The 20,541-nt window shown below is 34.2% G+C and overlaps 2 protein-coding genes across 3 annotated transcripts in view; one reads left to right on the forward strand and one right to left on the reverse strand.

Annotated features, from left to right (window-relative positions):
• Positions 1-4,715: 4,715 nt before the first annotated feature.
• On the forward strand, positions 4,716-14,473 carry LOC130820824 (uncharacterized). The gene is made up of 3 exons (XM_057686360.1): positions 4,716-5,949; positions 11,450-12,527; positions 12,811-14,473. The coding sequence occupies exons 1-3, from the start codon at positions 5,872-5,874 to the stop codon at positions 13,380-13,382; spliced, it is 1,728 nt and encodes a 575-aa protein (XP_057542343.1). The 5' UTR covers positions 4,716-5,871; the 3' UTR covers positions 13,383-14,473.
• A 1,235-nt stretch (positions 14,474-15,708) lies between these two features.
• The window catches only part of LOC130824041 (uncharacterized), a 32,558-nt gene continuing 27,725 nt past the window's right edge, over positions 15,709-20,541 (reverse strand). For both annotated transcript variants that reach the window (XM_057688920.1, XM_057688928.1), the window contains 3 exons: positions 19,188-19,697; positions 18,934-19,066; positions 15,709-16,405 (listed from right to left, as the gene is read on the reverse strand). In XM_057688920.1, coding sequence (XP_057544903.1) covers positions 16,149-16,405; positions 18,934-19,066; positions 19,188-19,697 — 900 coding nt within the window. In that variant the 3' untranslated portion in view covers positions 15,709-16,148. The remainder of the gene's footprint in view (positions 16,406-18,933; positions 19,067-19,187; positions 19,698-20,541) is intronic.

Consider the following 20,541-nt stretch of genomic DNA (forward strand, 5'->3'; position numbering starts at 1 on the left):
CTGGTAAGGTAGAATGACTAATCATGCTCCTTACCATCTCATTAAGAGTCCTATTTCATCTCTCAGCAACACCATTCATAGTTGGAGTACCAAGCATGGTGTACCGAGGAAAAATACCACATTGCTCCAGGAATTTAGCAAAAGACCCTGGATGTTGTTCACCTGAACCGTCATAACGACCATAGTTTTTACCCCCACGATCAGATCTGAGGGCTTCAATCCTTTTGTTAAGTTGATTTTCAACTTCAGCCGTATAATTTTTGAACATGTTTAGTGATTGAGCCTTTTTATGAATGAGACATATATAGCCATATCTGGAATAATTGTCTATGAACGTAATAAAATAAAATTGTCTATTCCATTAATGACTTGGAAATGGACCATAAATATCTGTATGAATAAGTTCTAAGATATTTAAAGACCTATTGGCATCAACCTCCTTTGATTGGTTTGTTTTTCTTTAATACATTCAACCCACATCAATGTCTGTGAAATTAAAGGTCCTAAAATTCCATCAGACACAAGCCGTTACATTCTCCTTTTAGAGATACAGCTTAATCTCTTGTGCCATAATGACGCTAAATTTTCATTAGTTGTCTTTCTTTTTATTCCTCGCAAAGATAATTAAAAAGATTCATTATATGAAGCAATATAAACAATTGTATATAGATTATCATTTAACAATAAAGAACCAGAACCAACCAACTTTGAATCATAAAACAAACTAAAAATTCCATTTCCAAATAAACAAAAACCAAATTTGTCCAAAGTTGAAACTGAAATCGAATTCCTTCGAAAAGACGGTACAATAAATATTTCATTAAGATCTAAATAAAATCCATTTTTTAACAATAATCTAAACTTGACGGTACAATAAATATTTCATTAAGATCTAAATAAAATCCATTTTTTAACAATAATCTAAACTTACTAATTTCTTGTACTCTAATCGTCTTGTCTGCTGTCACATAGATGTATCTTTCACCATCAGTTGGTTTTCAACAACTCAGGCAACCCTGCAAAGACACACTGATGTGAGTGGTTGCACCTCCACCATGTGTGTTTAGGCACTGAAACCAAATTAACCTCATAACGAACCAAACTAAGAAGCATACTTTTCTTAGCACGCCAAGCGTGATAATTGTTGCATTGCTTCTTCATGTGATTAGGATTTCCACATAAGAAACAACCCTTATTTTCAACATTGGTTGATTTATCCTTTTGCTGTTTCTTTTAAGAATCCTTATCTGCAACTTCTTTCTTCTGTGGGCTTTTCCTTTTAGATTTTGAGGTAAAGGCAAGATGAACACTTTCAGCCTTTTCTAGCTTCATCCTTTCCTCTTCATGTACATAGTGTGAAATGAACTCATTCAAAGACCAAGTCTCTTTTCTGACAATTATAGCTCACCTTAAATTGATTAAAACTTGCAGGAAGAGATATTAAAACTATGTACACTATTAAATCCTCATAAATTTTGAGGTTTAGTGTTTTTAGTTTTGAATCTAGACGAGACATTTTCATTATGTACTCTTTGATATTACCATTACCTATTATATCTCAATGAAATTAAGGTTGTTAAAATTGTACCAATTTCAGTCTTTTCATTTTTGACAAACCTTTTTTCAATATCTGTAAGGAAAGCTTTAGCTGTAGTTATGTCATCAGACATTGTACCCTGAATGCTTCAGGATTGACCCTTTTGATAATCATCATACACATGCAATTTGACCTCTCCTACCTTTCAAACTCCCTCTTTTGATTAGAGGTAGTCAAACAAGAACTGGGGCAGGAGAGTCAACCCTTAATACAAGGTCAAGATCCATAATTCTAAGAACAATCGAAAGATTTTCTTTCCATTCTTTAAAATTTGAGCCATTCAACATAGGAATTGAATTGATGTTGGAAGTACTATTAGCAGGATTAGACATAGCTGACAAAGAACAAGAAAAAAAAATAAACATAATAAGCTCACAAACTTTTATTCCACTACAAGAAAAAAGCTTTTGGGCGACAAAAGAATTTGTTGCACAAAATTGTTTTTTCATTGCCCAAAGTGTTGTGCAACGAAAAAATATTCGTTGTGAAGTCGTTGCCTAAGGGTTATTGCACAAGAGTATGCACAACGAATTCTAAATTATTTTTCGTTCAATACCATTACTTTTGGGCAACAACAAAAGGGTGTCTTGAGCAACAACATTGATTGTTGTCCAATGAAACAAGCTAGAGCAACAAGATTTGTTGTTGTCTAAGAATACTACCAAGGGCAACGAACTTGGGTGTTGCTCATAAAAAAGGATTTAGTGCAATGAAAATATTCGATCTCCATAGAACTATCTAGTGCAACGAATAACATTGTTGCCCGTATATGTTACCTAGTGCAATGAACGTTTAGTTGCCCATTCAATTTTCTATATGTACAAGTTTTAGAGACCAAAACGTATTTATCGCCCAATATATTAACTAACCTCTAAAAATAACATTTACAAGATTATTATAGCATATATTTGTTATATCACTTGAACTTCAAAAAAATATATAAAATATATGAGCACAAACTTGCATTAAAATAAAAATGATGTAATTGATTACATTATAAAACCTAAAAATCCATATCTAAGACACAAATAAACATCCAACTATCTTGAAGAAAAAAGTATTGCCCAACAAAAGTAAAGATGCAACTACATATAATATCTACTAGATTATAACATTTTAAAAAAACTCTATCAAGTACTAATATATAACATATTACTACATATTTATCTCTTAAAAAACCATACATCTTGTAATCTTGAGGCCATCATTAAAATCTCTTCCTGTCATGAAGTGAAAATTAAAATCATACTTTCCCTGAAAGTCCTTAAAAAAAGCATTTATAAATAAAAATATTACATTTGTCATCTTCCATTTGTAATATTTTACGAACGAACATGAAACCATAGTTATCAAAATCGCAATCTGGATTGTAGGATTTTACGACCCAGATCGATGCCAGCGACTAGAATTGTGCACAGAATCGAAATCAGTCAGCATTGTGCATAGGATCAGTGGGATTGGTCAGGATCGGTTAGGATCGTTGGTGGGATCGGCTAGGATGGGCTAGGATCGTGGGTAGAATCATTAGGATCAGCTAGGATCGTTGGTAGGATCAGTTAAAACTACTACTTTAAAATTTTTTTGGTAGTATCTTTGTTTTTTTTGCTTACTATGGTTTATTATTATTATATCCTTGTGTGTATGTGCTATAAATATATTATGTGTAGCGTATTACTCCCTCCTATTCAGCTTATGTGTCCCATTTCCTTTTATGGTCAAGTCACCTTAATTGTCCCATTTCTATTTTTGGTATGGGTTTTTGACTTTTATGCCCTTAGTAGCTTTATCCTATTTTCAATTATATCCTTCATTACCCATACTAATTTTCCTCCCTTACATTAAAAACCCATAATACCACTCTCTTTCCTACCCTTAGGGTCCCACTTTTGACTCTCCTTAAAATCCGTAAAAAGTCAAATGGGACTCTTAAGGTGAATAGGAGGGAGTATTATATAAGAATAGAGAAAAAATGGCATTAAAAAAAAAGATATGTATGTATTTTAAAATTAATGCAAAATCTTAAGAAAATAATGTATGAGTTCTTAATACTTTTTAAAATTGAAGATGATCAAATAATAAACATAGAGATAATACAACTTGTTAATTCTGCAACTTTGTAGGATCGTCCGATCCCACCAGCTGATTTTGATCTTCTGTAGAATCCCGATCCTGACAACCTTGCATGAAACTACTATCAACTACTGAAGAATTTCAGTAACTAAAAACATACCATAATTTTAGCATACAACCTTGTTTGTCGATCTTTGTTCATGCCATCCCAATTCCTATAAGAAGAATAAATATTATTATATAAACTTGCACTAGTGGAAAAAATCTCATCTACTGCGTGACATATGCTGCGGTTCTTTAAACACTCAGCATAAAATAAAATGAAAAAATGAGGGAAAAAAATAGACTATATGCTGCGTTTTTAGGGAACTGCAACATATAGTATTGGTCAAGAAACCACAACATATCATGACCAAAAAAGGCAGCAAATGAGCTATTTTGTACTAGTATTGGTCAAGAAATAAAAAAATTATTCAATTATATGAAAGTAAAAATATAGTTATAATTAAATGGACAAAACCCCTTCACCCACTTACTACACTCACAATAGAACTCATAAGTTTTTTCTCACCGCCGATGCTCATCCATAAAATTGATTTTGACCTTTTCTATGGAATTCCTATTTATTCGAAAAGCATACTTTTCCCCCCTGGTTGGACCTCTTGTCTTGCGTCCAGTATACTTAAATTAGCTTATTTAATCTAACTAATAGTATTGCTTTTTTGTTACATGTTAAGCTAATTTCATAAGTCAATTATATAGTCGAAAGAGATGTTTGATAAAAATTAATTGTTGATAAAAAAGAGCCAAAAACTAATAAAAAAGTTATCCAAAGTAATTTTTTATTTAATTTTAAAAGTGAATTTTTAGTTGAATTGAAAGTCAGAAAAAATGTTAAAAAGCATTTTGCCAAAAATAAGGTTAATCTTGGGAGAAAATAATGGTAGTAAAATTGATGGACAAGACAAGGCAATAATAAGAATGAAAAAAAAAGGAAAAGTGTAGTAAAACAAGGAGAAATAACCGAAAAGCATGAACATGTAGATTGTAGACTCATTCTTATTTCTCTACCATCTCTTTTTCCTTCTTTCTTTCTTTCTGTCTGTCGCACACAAAGGCCAAGCCTTCCAACAAATTTACACAGTGCATACTAAGATACAGAACACACCCTAACCTCAACTACGTGTACTTCTACTTCTACTTCTACTTCTACTACATTATAATTATAATGTATACATACAATCTGAACCAAGAAAGATTACCAGAGAAACACACATACTATATGAAGTGAAGTATATTTTTCTAACAATTTACACTTTTTATTACTGCTACAATTTTATGCCCTATATTTATTCCGTTCATAAATCCCTTCTATTCCATCTTTTTTTATCAGGGAGTGGGTTACTTTTTTATTCCCCTTTTTTCTTTCAAGATATTCTAAATTTTCGATTTCATCATTCCACCTTTTTTTTTAAAATTAGGGTTCCATTTATTTGGGTGTGGACTTAGTACTATTACTGCTACTGCTGCTTTTACTTGGCTTGAATAATTTCCGAAGCTAGGGTTTCCGTTGGATCAGACTTTTGGAGTTGGGTTTTTTCGGAGAAAGGAAATTTGGACTTTGATTTAGGGTTTATTGATCCTAGCAGGCTAGCACGTATACAAGTGGTGGGTTCAACTCAAGATTTCAATTTGGTGCAATTTGCCTACTTATTGAAGTAGAATTGGGTCTTGAAGATCAGTGGGATTAATTTTGGTAATTTTGAGTTTTAACCCCGCATTTTTTTAAATTCGGTATTTTTTTTGGTGTTAGAAGAGGGAAGATAGTGAATCATAACATTTCAAGTTTAATTTATTCCTATTTTAGTTTGTATACATAATTGACAAACTTGTTGGTGAAGCTGTGACCAAATAAGTTGCTGACAATCCTGGGGCAATACAGCTGCAAAGCACGAGTTTGAGTGTTTTGGGTGATTGTGGCAAGTGGGTTTTAATTGGATTTGATGCTTGAGTATTGGTGGTTTGAGTTTGAGTGTATGCAAAACTTTTGAAGCTGGAAATGAATGTGGGGACATGGTGCATGAACAAGAGCTTAGTTGTTGGTTTGATCTTAATTTGGAACATTGCCATTGTAATTACTCACTAATCAAAGCATTTTCCCTTACAAGGGGTGATAGATTACTCAGGCCCTTGGAAGTTTTGCAATGTCGCGTTGCTTTCCGTTCCCTCCCCCGGGATATGAAAGGAAGACTAAAGCGGATCATTCTGACTTACTAAAAAAGGTCAACACCAATGCTCTCTTACATTTGGCTCTAATTCAATGTGTTTATGTGATGCCAACCAAATTGATTGACTATGTTCGATTGAGCATTTTGTTGCTACTTATTGGGGGAATCGGATTGGAGGGGTACTAGCTCAAATGTCACTTCAGGGGATTAATTCTCTGTTTCATTTTTATTAAATAGGGGGATTAATTATGCTACTACCACATCCTAATGGTGCCCTTAAATGATACTTCTATAATTTTTGATTGATGTAGTAGTTTATTGAGCACTAAATTAAAATTCGGAATCATCTAAAGGCCATCAATATTGCATTTGCTAGGGAGGATTCTGTTCATGTTTGAAATAATATGTTTGAGGGGATCTTGATCAGATATAACTATGGAACTTTTACTCTTTGTTTGCTTATGACGTGCCTATAGAACCTAGGAGTATTATAGTGTGATACATGATTGGATTCCAAAGTTTTCTTAGGGCACCGGTACCTGAATGGCTGTACCTGTTAACCTTGTTTTAATTTGAGAATTTTGATAGGTTTTGGATTTGACACTCGAGGTTGATGAACTAGAATGTGGCTCTTTACCTTCCCGCTGTTTTTCTCATGTGGTTTTAATGATCTGATAGCTGCTACTAATGCTTAACCTAAGATTTGATTTAACTAGACATCTAGTGGTGTTGTGGGTTCTGATCGCCTGTCTGTTTTGTCTATATACCTGTGATGTGGAGTTAGGATCTTATTAGCTTTATAGTGAGATGTGTGCTACTAATGAATCAACACCTTGATAATCTTAGTATCTTACTAATGGTATTGAACGAATATCTTGGTGGAACAATTTCTAGGTGACTGTTGGAAAACAATGTTTGGATTAAATTGCACAATGCAAATAAGTTTAAGTTTAACTGCTCTTTAAGAAACAGTACTCATTTAATACCACATAGTCGATGTTTCTATTGTGCACTTTGACCATGTGAAGGTGTTGTATTGTAAGTAGTGAAAATACTGGACATATCTACAGTTTCATGTCATTCTTTCTTTGAATTTTGAAGTTCTGTTTTTCAGGATTAGAGTAGTCTGAAACACTTTTGGCTGTGAACTTATCTACATTAAGGTCCCATTTGGGCTTATCGCAGGATTCTTTTACCCCTTCAATTGATCTTGGGAAAGCCTTTTATGAACCTATTGACTCTTATATGGCCTTGTTGAACCTGGAAATGGTACACTTTATAAAGTGGTTGTCTCTTGATACCTTGACCTAGTTATTTCAAATTGGCTATTTTGAACTCAAATTTTGGTTTTAGTTCAACTGAATGGTTTATTCCCAAGAGTCATTTTATTATTGTTATCAGCTAATTGATATTCAGGCTGGTTGAAGATTTGATAGACTAACGTAAATTATTTAGGCTGTGATGGATGCTAAGTAGCTTGTGTAACTAGAGATTGTAGTTGTTGCCTAAATAAAAAAAAGTCCAAAAGGGAAAATTGCTTGATATTCCAGTGAGGTGAAATCGTTGTTCAGTTTAGATGGATACTTGACCTTCATATTTAGCTTCATTATATTGGGAGTTTTAGATGTCAAGTTCTTGTGGAAATAGATCTTGTACATGTTTTATGAAATGAGGCTAGAAGGGTAACTTGCTTAACTCTCTTCTGAGGTAAAATCCTGTCTGTTCTGTTTTAGGTGGGCCAGTGGCTCTCCTATGGTCATGCATCACCAAGTGTAGGAAAATGATCCCATAGGGGCATTTAAAGTGATAGTATTTTTTTTAGGGACTAGTGATTAATTGAAATCTCTTCTGGCAAAGTCCATAATCATGAATACTTTTTCTGTTTGAATTCTCATTTACAATGTTTGTTCCTTTATATTTGGTCAGTAGTCAAAGTTAAATTTTTGAAAGACAAGCTCATTGTTGGGTTTTGTGCTATTTGCTCACTCCTATTTTACTATTGTGTTTCTAGTGTGAAACATTGCATTTATTTGGACATAAAGTATCTACTTTGTATCAACACAAATGGGCAGTACAAGATATATGTCCTAGAGAATTACATACCACCTGCATTTTCTTGCATGCAAATGGTTGAATCTGAGTTTAATAAATTGTATCTATCTTACTAGGACTGTACTCTGTAAGTGTGATATGAGTTACCCTTAACTAATTTTTTATTATATCAATTTTTTTAATCTAGAATGAAGTACCAATATTTTATAAACAAAGTTTTGGAATAGCTTAGAACTGCAATTCTACATCCGTACACAAGCCTGCAAGTTTTTGTGACAGCTCCTGGCTTCAGCATGGAGTCAAAATTAGCTTCATGAAGTGCTTTGTATTATTATTACTACTCTTGTCCATTTGATACTTGTTTTTGAATTCACGGTTGACATGGATTTAGGTTTTTCAATCTGATGTGACTGAAAAGTAACTATGTTTCATGACCTTCAAAAACAAAATACAAACTCGGTTTCTCCATTTTGGGATTGGTGTTTAGATTCAAAATTCATATAGATTTAGAAATTTTAATGTGATGTAAGTGGAAAGCAGCTTTGTTTTCATGTTTGTTTGGAAACCATTAATGATCAATTGTTAATTAGAGGACATTCTATTTATTGCTTGTAAATTTCAATGCCACGTTTTTTGCTATAATTGTTTTGCATGTATATTGCTTTAGTTGCTAGTGGACAAGAGCTTTAATGTTGTTGAGACTATTTCTTTGCTCAAGTTTCATTGGTGGGTGGGTGCTGGTTATTTTATTAGTGGAAATACTACATTTGATTATCTTTTTTCTTGCTTGAATTTAATTCTTCTGGTTCATGGGTTACACAAAGGTGGAGTAGGTGATAATGGAACTACTAGATGTGTTTGGGGCTTGGTGAATGCAATCTAGGTTCTTGATAGGATGATTTCAATTCAAAAAATTTCACAAGTTGCAATTGCATGGCGCTTGTTATAGATAAGTGAAGGTTGTTTTGGTGGAAGTAGCTATGATAAGAATTGCTATTTAGATGTGATAAGAATTGCCATTTTGATAAGTGACTTGTTTATTTATTGGCACTTAATTTATGTAAGGGGGTAGGGAAAAGAAAAGCAGAACTCTTCAGAGTTTTAAAAGAAGATGAGGAAGACTAAAGATGACGAGATGGAAAAGGGATATAAAGAACTTGGATTCACAAGATCATATGATAGTTGATCCCATTTGCTTGGGTTTAGGCTTTGAAACTGTAGTTGGGTGCATATTGCAAAAATGTGGTAACAATCGTGATCGAGATAATGGAACAGGGATGCAGTAACGAGAGTGGTGCAGTTATCGTAACGCCTAATTATCGTACGAAACCATAAGATATCCCTTGATACAGTTCAAAATGCGTTTTTTTACACACCTTTACAACGTGGGAATGTTGGTTCGTTTTTCGAAAATCTTTACAAAGCTGCCGATGCGGTGCAATGAGGTCTTGTTTTTACACTATGGGTTGGAACGAAATGGTGTTTAGATCTTACCTCTTCATATTTTTGTATGGTTGGTCATTTAAATTTTAAATTTGTTGATAGTTTATTCTTTTAGGTTCTAAGCTTTCATATCATGTTATAACTTTATTTCTAGATGCTCCTTAGTTTTTTAAGTTCACCTCACGAACCTTGGTTATCAAAGACATGTTTATGCATAAGGTGCTGCAAAGACATGCTTATGCACAAGGTGCTGCGAAGATAATGCAACACAATCATGAGGTGGATTGGAAGCACTCCTTTCTACATTCTTCCATTTTTATGTTCTGTTTTGTATTCTTCTATTCTTGTTGCTCCTCCTTTAGAACTATCATCCCTACTTGAATTATATAATCTACTAGGTAAAATAAAAACAGGTGTGTCTTGTTAATATGCAAGATATTTCACGCTAGTATTCTTGCTCCCTTGTGCTTTGAAAATTTTGTAATGCTGAATTTTAGTATTAGCTCTAACAAATCTTCTAGAAGCTCTTCGAGGATTCGGGAGCGCATAATTTTATATTTGATTTTGTGAGTGGAAATTTATCCATATTCGCTCTGGGATTTGTGGAATATTATTGGTGATTTTGAAATTTCAATGTTCTCTTCCCCTTATTTATCTTTTAATGGGCCGCTGTCATGAAAATCTTTGTCAAATTTCTTGAGTTGAATGTGGATATGGTGATAGTAATAATAGTTGGATGGGCTAAGTCATTCTCATTTGAATAAGATTTGTTCAAACTCCTTTATTATTTCTTTTGAGTTGCTGAAAGCATGTAGTTTGGGGCTATTTACCTCATTTCATTACCCCAATGCCATTCATTGGCTACTTCTTAGGCGGGGTTTCGGGGTTGGATGTACGCAATCTTTCCCTTGTAGTAAAGTAGAGGTTGTCTTTGATACATCTGGAAAATCTTTTATTAGAAATATGTGCATAGTAAGAGGTGACCTTTTCTAGCTTCCAGAATTGGGTTCTAGTGGGTTGTGTTCTAGATTCTTCAGGCTAGTTTATGATTTAGGAAAATATGATATTTTGACATGCAGAAGTTTCTTCTAGACCTAGCATACTTATTTTTATGGTCTAAATTATGTGTATTTTCTCCTCACAGGGTCCATTTCTAACATTTGATGGATCATGGATGTATTTAAGTAAAGTTGGAGTAATAATTAGTTGATGAGCTCCGTGTCACATTCTTCATATGTGAGAGACTTTTTTGGTTTTTTCCTTTGAGCAGTCTAATAATGCATAGAGCTTTCAAAGAAAGATTAGGTGGTGAATCACCCCAAGTTGGCCAATATATGTTAAGTATTTGGTGTGTTTTGTGTTCTGTGTCTTTATGCTGGATGCTTTTAGCTTGTTATAAATTTGTACAAATGATTGCTTAAAAAAAGGTTGCAGCTTGATGTAAGGTCGATCACTTCTATTTTGTACCCTAATTGCTAGGTTGATTAATCAACAGGCTTGAGTCATAGTAGCATGCTGACATTAGAAATAAACAGATGTATGTTTAAGTGTCTTCTTTTCTTTCTCTAGTTCTCTCCACCTTTTCCTTGTACACTTTCTTTCGTGGATCATTTTATATTTAATGGTGGCTTGTGATTATTGTAATGGCCTTTCTGTTAGGGACATAAATCACCATATGTTTTGAGGCTGGTTGGATCATATCAAATTTTAATGTTCCAACACAAAATTTTATATTATTTTATTTTATTTCCTTGGCGGGAGCCTTTCAAATGTATTGGGGGCTATTTTATTGTTATTGTATATATATCGTGAAGTCTGTATCATTTGAGTTTGGTCTGTTATGGCTCTATTATTGTTACCTTGAATGATTGTATTTGTTTTTAAACACTTGGAGTATGGTTGATGGAGTCTGGTAAATCAATTATGAGTAAATGACTATTGGGCGGGTTTTTTACTCTCTTGGAGCTTCCATGGACCTAGCTTTCTTGTAATTTTTTTATTTATTTTATAACACGTTGTATTGTTCTTGATTGTACTGAGTTCAATTTTCTTATTTCAGGAAAAGAGTAAAGAAAAAAAGCACAAAAAGGAGAAGAAAGACAAGGAGAAGAAAGAAGGCAAAGAAAAACGTGAGAAAGAAAGAAGTGATGAAAAACACAGAGAGAAGAAAGACAAAAAGGAGAAAAGCAGAGACAAAAGGAAAGACAGGGAGAAGGACCGAGCTGAGAAACATAAAAGCGACTCCTTGCTTTCTGGCGAGAAGAAGGTTGCGGGGTCCATTGAGAGCCATGCTTCTAATATCTCTAAGAGCAAGGAGAGGGAAGATAACAAATATGCTATCTCAGCTGAGAAGAAAGCTGCCGTGGTATCTGGCGTTCGCAATGGGATGCCGCCTAGTAAGAATAATTACCATGTTTCTGGGTTTCATAGTTTTGACAATATCCCAGATTTGGGTCGGAAGAACATGGATGAAGACAGGAGAACAACAAATCATATTCCTCCTGATAAGAATGTTGCTGAGAGAAAGATAGATGCAGGAATTAAGCTGGATGCAAGGAGTGGAATGTCTCTCCAGGACGCAAAGGACAGGACCAAGGAGAAACCAGTTCTTGATGGAAGGATGGATGGACTTGGTGTTCTTGGGGATGCTAGATCTAGTGATAGTCCTCTGGTTCCACATTCTTTTAGGTTGTTTCCTAATTCTGTTGGAGTGCTTCCGTATTCTGGAATGGTTCAAAACAGAAATGAAGGAACTCCCAAACCTTTGGAGAAGAAGATGGAACACAAAATGGACGGAAAAGAAAAAGTTAGAGAGAAAGAAGGTCATGATAGAAAAGGAGATAGGAGAAAGGAAAAAGATAGAGAGAAACCAGTTCTCAAGGACAGGGACAGGGACAAAGACAAAGAGAAGAAGAAAGAGGAGACACCTAAAGTGAAGCACTTGCAAGTGACAAGAATTAAAGATGGCAATGAGAATCACATGAAGTCCAGTGCAAAGGATGGATTCAAAAAGGATATTTTGAGTGTCCAGAGTGTTGGGTTGCATAACATAACAAAGGATATCAATCACCATGCTGCTTCCGTGAATAACAATCCTAGGAAACGAAAGGACCCTGGGCAAAATGGAATTTATGATGGTGAGTTCTCTTTCAGAACTGTTTTTGACTGCTTGTGGAAACTGCTTCATTAGATACATGAATTTTCTGTTAGATGTAAGAGGTGGTTGAAAACGATTAGAAATTTTAAGAAATCCAGCTCCCAGTTCAACTGCAGTCTAAATCTTTTTCCTGTCCTGTGCATGGTTGGAAATGGTACTCAAATGTGACTTGTTACAAACTAGTTAGATTTATCATATCAATGATGTATATATTTGCATGTTGCTTGTGTTATTGCTACTTATGCTTGGGTTTATCTCAACAGAACATATCACTGGGCCTAATAAGCTGGCAAGAAAGGCTCCTCCCCATCCGTTGACCGAAAATGGAAGGAGCCTGGAGCCTTGCCAGAATTCTTCTGCTGCATTTCTTCCTGGCACACAGAGGTCACCCATGCATATTAAAGTAGGACCTAATATGCCTCACGATGATACACTGCAGCAATCCATGGATATGGAAATGGAACGTAATCTTACTCACGGACATGCACAGAGGCCACGCATGAAAATTAAAGTTGATGGAAAGGAATGCAAGATCAACGGCACAGTTGCCGAGTCTTGTCGAGAAACAACTGCAAAAGTAGAACGAAAGCCTGATGCTCCTGCAAAGCCTTCACCTCATCCAGATACCAAGTATCTGAGCCAGATACTTTCAGTACCTAAACTTGATGAACCTGATTATGATGTTGAAGAGTGGCTGTTCAACAGCAATAGCTCCTCGACAAGGGAACCGGAGGTTGAACCATCTGGTATTGATGAGACACTGCAGGTATGGGCAAGAGCATTGTGGTTAAAGCCAATAGATGTTTATGCTTTGCCATATGTTATTCCTCATTGATTGGCTTCATAACTTGTGGTTGTTGTGGTACACTTTACCCTCTCCCTTCCTACATGGGAGAAAACCTAGCCAAGCTTGTGGATATATGCAGTAGAGGCTGAGATGGTAAATTCCAGTTTCTTATTTCTCATTGGAACTGCGAATTTCGTGGGATTGGACTGAGCTTTTCTTGCATCTTGCTCTACACTTTAGCAATTGGGTGTAGAGCTATAATTTCTGAAATAGAAAGGAAGCTCTATCAAGTTTATGTTGCTCATCTCAAGAGCTAGGCTATTTTAATGGCAATATTGGGCCTCCTACTCCTAGCAATACCATGGGAAAATTTTGATTGATTGATTGATTGATTTGACTATAATTGGAAGCGGTTGAGAGAAGTTGTTTAGGTGGGAGCTTGTGAAAATGATTTGGTTAGACTTTACTCTTTAGAGCAATGCCAATGCCAGAGTTTTGTAATGTTATGAGTGAAATAGAAAATTAGGCGTTGTGGTGGGAGCTTGTGAAAATGATTTGGTTAAGACTTTACTCTTTAGAGCAATGCCAATGCCAATGCCAGAGTTTTGTAATGTTATGAGTAAAATAGAAAATTAGGCGTTGTGGTGCTTTGCGATTGCGATTGCACCAATCGATTTTGTTATTGTATGATAATAATAATACTCTTAATTCACAAAGAAATGTAAGATAGAAGGAAATGGGAAGAGGTAGTAGTTGCTGATATAGTAATAGTAATAGTAATAGTAATAGTAATAGTAATAGTAATAGTAATTAGATTAATAGTTGTATGTTTATGATTTATCCCCTCCAGTTTGTAGTGTAGTCATTCATAGATCTACCAATTAATACACTTCATTAAATGTTTTAACAAATCCTAAACTTGTGTGAGATGGTTTTCCACGACATATTCTTTATATATGGGCTAAATTTTCTAACTGACACAATTTTTAGCATATAATTTATTTGTTTTGAGGTTGTTTCACCAAAAGATGTTCTTTCACTAGACTAGCTCTTGAGATTTTACTATACTCTATAAAGCATCACTAAGTATAACACACATTCTATCTCTTTTATTCTCATGCACCCACATTTTATCATATCTAATTCTGTTTGGTTAAAAATTACTCCCTTTGTTTCTTGTATTTTTTGTTTATTTTATTTTTGCACGTATTTTAAAGCAAATTTTGAACCTCAATATTTTTAAATATGTAAAATAAAAAATTATAAAAATTCTATATTAAAGTTTTAATCAAGATAAATCTAACAAGATTTCACATTAATATATTTAAACTTCAATAGATACTTTAAAAATCTAATTTAAATTTCTTTCTCCTAAAATGGACAAACTTAAAGTGGAATAAAACAAAAAGGAATGAAGGAAGTATAAAAAGTTGATATTAATAAAATTTCCACTGGAAGGAATCAAATAAGATTTCACTTGACTATGTTTTAACTTATAGATGGAGAATAAAATACAAATTAAAAGTAATTGGTGAATAGTGTCAAACAACAAATAAGACATTTGATAAGAACATAAGGGAGTAGTACTCTATTCTCATTCATGTTTACTTTTCTTATTATTAAGATTAGCACAGAATTGGGATCGTCTTACACCAATTAATTTATTATTACTTGAGACTTCTTTTTTTCATCCAAATATACCCATTTACTATTAATTAAATAATTCATTCTTATTCATTCAATGTTTTATTTTTAATTTAAAAGTAAATCATTAATCTCATTGAAATTGTTTCACAAAATTTTGAATGCAGCAGTTGCATGGTTGCCCTATTAAAAAAAAAATTTTTTTTAAACTCATCAATTTTAAGGCTTAAAACATCTATTATTCAAGACTTTTAAGGTTAAATTCAACACTTAATAACCCCTACTCTAAATCTTTTTCCTTTTTCAAAAGCTTGTCTTTATTTTTTAACTACCTACTCAACCCTTAAAATACTCATTTCAAACCATCTAAAACATTTGTAATACAGACTTCTGATTAGAAGAAATCTTGATGGAAGCAGTTATGAAGAATTCTTGGGATAGCTTATCAAAACAGAATGCAGCAAGGAATTGCACCCAAGAGAAAGAAGAAACATACAAATAAGATGGGAAATGTGTGAACATAATCTATATTGATGAGCAATGTACCCACCCTGATCACTTTGAGTGGATCAGATACAAATTCCTAACCAATGCGGATGAGGGCAGGAGGAGCACGGCTATACAAGGCTTGAAAGGAGTGATCATGGTGCACAAATGAGGAGCAGTAACAGATGATAAAAACTTTGCAAGATGAAATTGCATTCAATACTAGGTAAAGCTCACAAGTCAATCTCAGAAGTTACAACCATCAAGTTGCCATCCTTTTCTTGTCAACAATACTTAGAGGTGGTATTATAATTATGGTTGTTGTACTCATGTAGCTTAACATAACTTCTTCAAAACTAGTCCTTCAAGGTCCTAGAGAGTGCATTCGTATGGTTCAATCATCCAAAATTTGATATTTGAACACCAAAGATCACTATTGCATATTCTAACAAAATTTAATCAGAAAGACTCTCTTGGATCCCCTGATAGGTATTCTCAATCTATATATACAAGTAAATACAGTTCTTATAATCAATAAATCAATCCTCCATTTATCATCCTATGTTAATCGCTGTAATGCCTATCGATACCTAGATGGGAGTCAATGAGCCATTCTTGCGAAATAAACACCCAAGTTAGCTAAATCAACAAGCGCAAGTCAACCGTGTCCTCTCTGTTGAACTATTAACGCATCCATCTATTCATCTTCATTGCCATCATTTTCCTCTTTTTATGGGCTTGATGTTTTGCAGATATTCTCATTTTTCTCTTTGCATTTCTGATAGGATCAGTGACAGCCATCAGCTTATCATCTCGCTTCCTCTTGAACCTTTTTTCTCCAAGATCATGCCTCAACTGATTGTACGCTTGTACAAAATTCTGAGTACCAATCTTGACTTGTATTGTTTTTCGTACTTTTTCTGCACGTTGCTTCACATCGTCTGCATAATTGACAAGTGCACCCTGAGTTATAATACACAATGATGCAATGCACAAATTATAAAAAGCGCCAGACTTATGTAAAGCAAAATAGTCACTGCTAAATCATATGTAGACCTAGAAGCTCCAAACTTAATTAAGGGGCTGACATGGCCACATCAAGCTTCTGCTGATTCATTTAATGTTCATATGACATTTAAAAACATCCTCAATAATGGAGACCTAAACAACTTCCTGAGGACTTTACCATACTCTTTAATTTACTGACATAAACACATTTACAATTTTAATAAATGAAATCTCTATAGTAGACATTTCACAAGCAATTAAGCAAAACTGTTACATCTATGTAATCCAAACAGAAGATGAAGAGTCTACACAAGCATGGATTTACATGTCAAGGACCTCCCACAGAGCTTTCGAATTCCAATACCAGTCAAACAAGAGAGGACAGGGTCCACTTGTGATAGTAGTTTTGAGCAATCTGATTTGATATTCATCTTACTACCAAAATGATTGAAGACATCATACAGGATTTAAAATTCAAAGGAAAAATTTTCACGAAAATGGTTTTTCCCTGATGTCTTAGAATAAAGAAGCACCAACTGCCAAGGACCTCATAGAGCTTTTGAATTTGGAGACCCAGATAGACAAGAGAGGACAAGATCAACTAGTGAAAGTAGTTCTGAGCCATCTGTTTTGAAGTTCATATTTTTAGCACAATGCTTGAAAATAACAAACAGGATTCAAAGGAAGAAATCTCATAAAAATGCTCTCTTTTTCTGATCTTTTGGGGGGGGGGTTGTTTGATCTGGTGGGAAAAAAATTTTGTAAACTTTTTTTCTTGAAAACTATTTTACATGGAAAATGCAAATAAAAACTAATTTTTCTTTGTTTGGTTCAATGGAAAACCCTTCGGGGAAATACAGGGATTGAGATGGAAGGCTGGAAGAAAGTGGTTTTTCTTCCATTTTCGGAGGAAAATATTTTCGAAGCAATGGAAAACACTTTTCCACCCAAGTTTTCCTTGTTGATTCCCTTGTTTAAACTAAAGGGTGAGAAATGAGGAAAACATTTTCTCTCCTCCAAACCAAATACTCCCTTGGAGGAAAGAACCTTCCTTTTGCTTTCATTCATCAAATAGGTTTTCTTTCACTTCCATTTAACAAGATGTCTTTAATTTGCAACCTCCTGTAATAGAAAATGCCTACGCATGGATCAATCTTTCGGCTTGCAATATAAAAATGCCAAAACCTTAATCCAACAAAAAAAATCTATAAGGGAAATCATCGATAACAATGATTTTACTTCATTCGGCCATATCCAATACCCCCTACAACTAAGAAATCAATTCCAATGATCATCTCCAAATAATCTCCTCCATTCATTCTTAGCTATTGCCATATATTCTTATAAAATCTAACTCTTCATGTCAATCTTCAAAATTGTTATCTAGGACATCTTCAGCTTATTTCTTCCTCTTCTGAGCACCTCAAAGTTTCAACTATTTACTTTTCTAACTAACTGCATTTTTTTGGTCCTTTTTGACATGAATAAGCCAAAGAATTCACGTGGCCGTCCACTAGGACTAATTTATTGGTTATGTAGCTAACGTCAATTTTTAGGGATTAAGGATTTGCCATTGATGTTGTTGCTTACATGTATACACCAACGTATATAATTTTCTCATTTTGTCTTCAATATTGCGACTGCAAGACCCTTATGTATTTAATTCAAATTCTATCATTTAGGATATGCCAACTCAACTATTTTAACATACACACACATAAATAAATGACCCAGACATCTATCATGAATTATAAAAATTAGATATTAAAAGATGGTATTGAATGCAGAAGAAAAAGGGGGGTTTAAACATGAACCACAATAGTGAACACCAATGAAAATTACATTGGAACATTCACAAATCACAACACCCATGAAGATGCACCCAAGATCTCCTACATATGAATCATGTTACCTTTCAATATTGCTATAAAGTGGTAAATCAAGTGACCTTATGAAAAATTTGGGTCATACCATAAACGCTACGGAGGTATTCCTTGTAATACTATGTTCTCAACGATCATTTAAAGTACGAGTTAGGTAGGTGCCATAAAGGGATATGGCTCTCTTAGACCAATAGATCCCTATTTATTATCTATTTAATATTCAAATATCATTTGGGTAAATATATCTCTGGCTGCATCTTTTACCTCCACTATGCCCTCTAGCAAACCTCACACACTTAGAGAGCTTCTCACAATGCCCTCTGGCTTCTGTCCCAAGTCCCAACTTACTTGCAAGAACCCAAAGAGACTTGATAATGCAATCAAATGCTAAGCTAAAATATCAAAACTAGACTTGCATAGCACAACCAAAAATTCACAATGAAAGGAAAATCACAAAATTTGATGCACTTCAAAGACAGCCTGTAGTTCTGTGCTTCATACCACAAATAAATCGCGCAAAACATACCAGAGAATGTGCGAGGAATAATTGGAAGACTAGATAAGTCAAAAAAGTTAACCTGAAACTTCCTTTCCAGAAAATCCCTCACAAAGTTTGTAAATTGGCAACAGTAATATATTGGCAAACTGTTGGCAGTCTTCCTGGCCGGTTCGCTCAGCAATCAGCTTGAAACTGCCAAGAATCATCTTTGTCTGCAATTTCAACATATATCTTTTAGCAAAAGAGGCCAAGTATGCAAGCTTGCCGAAGACAACAAAAAAAATCCAATTTACAGAATCAAAGAACTAGGAGTTCACTGATCCTGATGAGCACCTGAGTATCCTGAGTTTGAAGAGCAGTTTTTCCCATCGTGATGAGTATACCAGATACAAGCAATACACTAAGACCATTATTTTTCAGATCAAAGTTCTCACAATCAACTCCACAGGTAAACAATGTTGAAATACTCTTGCCACTTTTTGGATCAAGCAACTGACAAGCCTTAAGAAAACATCCTTGCTCTTGTGGATCAAGGGTGGACCAAAACATACAAGGATCCTCGAATTCCTTTTGACGCAATAGGTTTTGTATCCCACATATTGCAAATGCAAGATTGCACTTAACAAGTCTTCTCGCAACTTTATCAGCAAGTTGAACCTTTAATCGGTAACATAAAGAAGAAGCTATCAGAAACATCCTACTTGTACTTGTAAGGCAAGTTGTTCCTAATTTTTTCCCCTGCTTTCCCATCTGCTCAAAGTATAATGCAACAAGACGGTTGCATATGTTACCAATCCATGGATGAGGATGCACAAGAAAGTCAGAGACTGCTTGCCATATATCCTGAAAAAAATGTGTGCCAACAAAGACTTGAGGTTACTTGCCACATATTAATATTTCTGTTGACGCAAACAGATGCAGATTATTTTATCTTTTGGTTTCAAAAGATAGACAAAACAAAACCATTATAAGAAACTGTTGTGAAGCTTCTGAGCTACAAAAGGTCGAGAAAAAACAGAAACACCCTCTATTGTAAGTTGTCACACGTATTCATAACCTTTAAAACAGTCCTTCATCCTTATCCATAACCATGTGTTCTAAAATATAAATAAAAAGGTTGATAGCATTAAATTTATACTGGACTTTGTAAGTAATCTAACATGATTCACATAACACGCCTCATTTTTAAACTATGTGCACGACTTTTCCAACCACAATTGTGATTATCAAATTAAATGATTGAAAATCTTTTAGGAATATTTATTGTTTAGAAATATTCAGACGGTAGAAATTCATTTTGGAAGTCACCTTGAATCCAGCCAAAGAAAAGGGCATATTCTGTTTTAAAGTTCTATGTATTGTAAATCCAAAAAAAGAAAAAATACACATGAATATGCTCATTTGTAGTCAAAGTTTACAAGCTTTGACCGTTAAAAAGAACCAATAACACAAATTGGAAATGGAGGAAGTATATATTTTGGACTCCTGCAACTACACAATGTTCTAAATTATTAAAGGAAAACTCAGATGAATAATACAGTGCTTCTACCAGGTACCAAGCACAAATTGTGTATTTAATTAGAAGTCTTTTCTTAAATTTACTCATCCAGATTAGCACAAACCAATTCAGCAAAATTAGAGAGAGGTTTCAGATATAATGTCCGTTCCCGTCCTCAAAATATTGATG

The sequence above is a fragment of the Amaranthus tricolor genome, chromosome 1, assembly GCF_026212465.1.
Source record: "Amaranthus tricolor cultivar Red isolate AtriRed21 chromosome 1, ASM2621246v1, whole genome shotgun sequence".
Classification (NCBI taxonomy): Eukaryota; Viridiplantae; Streptophyta; class Magnoliopsida; order Caryophyllales; family Amaranthaceae; genus Amaranthus; species Amaranthus tricolor.

What these genes read in the sequence shown, in the direction of transcription:
- LOC130820824 (XM_057686360.1), top strand. Translation starts at nt 5,872, where the DNA reads ATGTCGCGTTGCTTTCCGTTCCCTCCCCCGGGATATGAAAGGAAGACT. An exon ending in ATTCTGACTTACTAAAAAAG is followed by an intron (nt 5,950 to 11,449) that starts GTCAACACCAAT and finishes TTCTTATTTCAG; the next exon opens with GAAAAGAGTAAAGAAAAAAA. An exon ending in GCAAAATGGAATTTATGATG is followed by an intron (nt 12,528 to 12,810) that starts GTGAGTTCTCTT and finishes TTATCTCAACAG; the next exon opens with AACATATCACTGGGCCTAAT.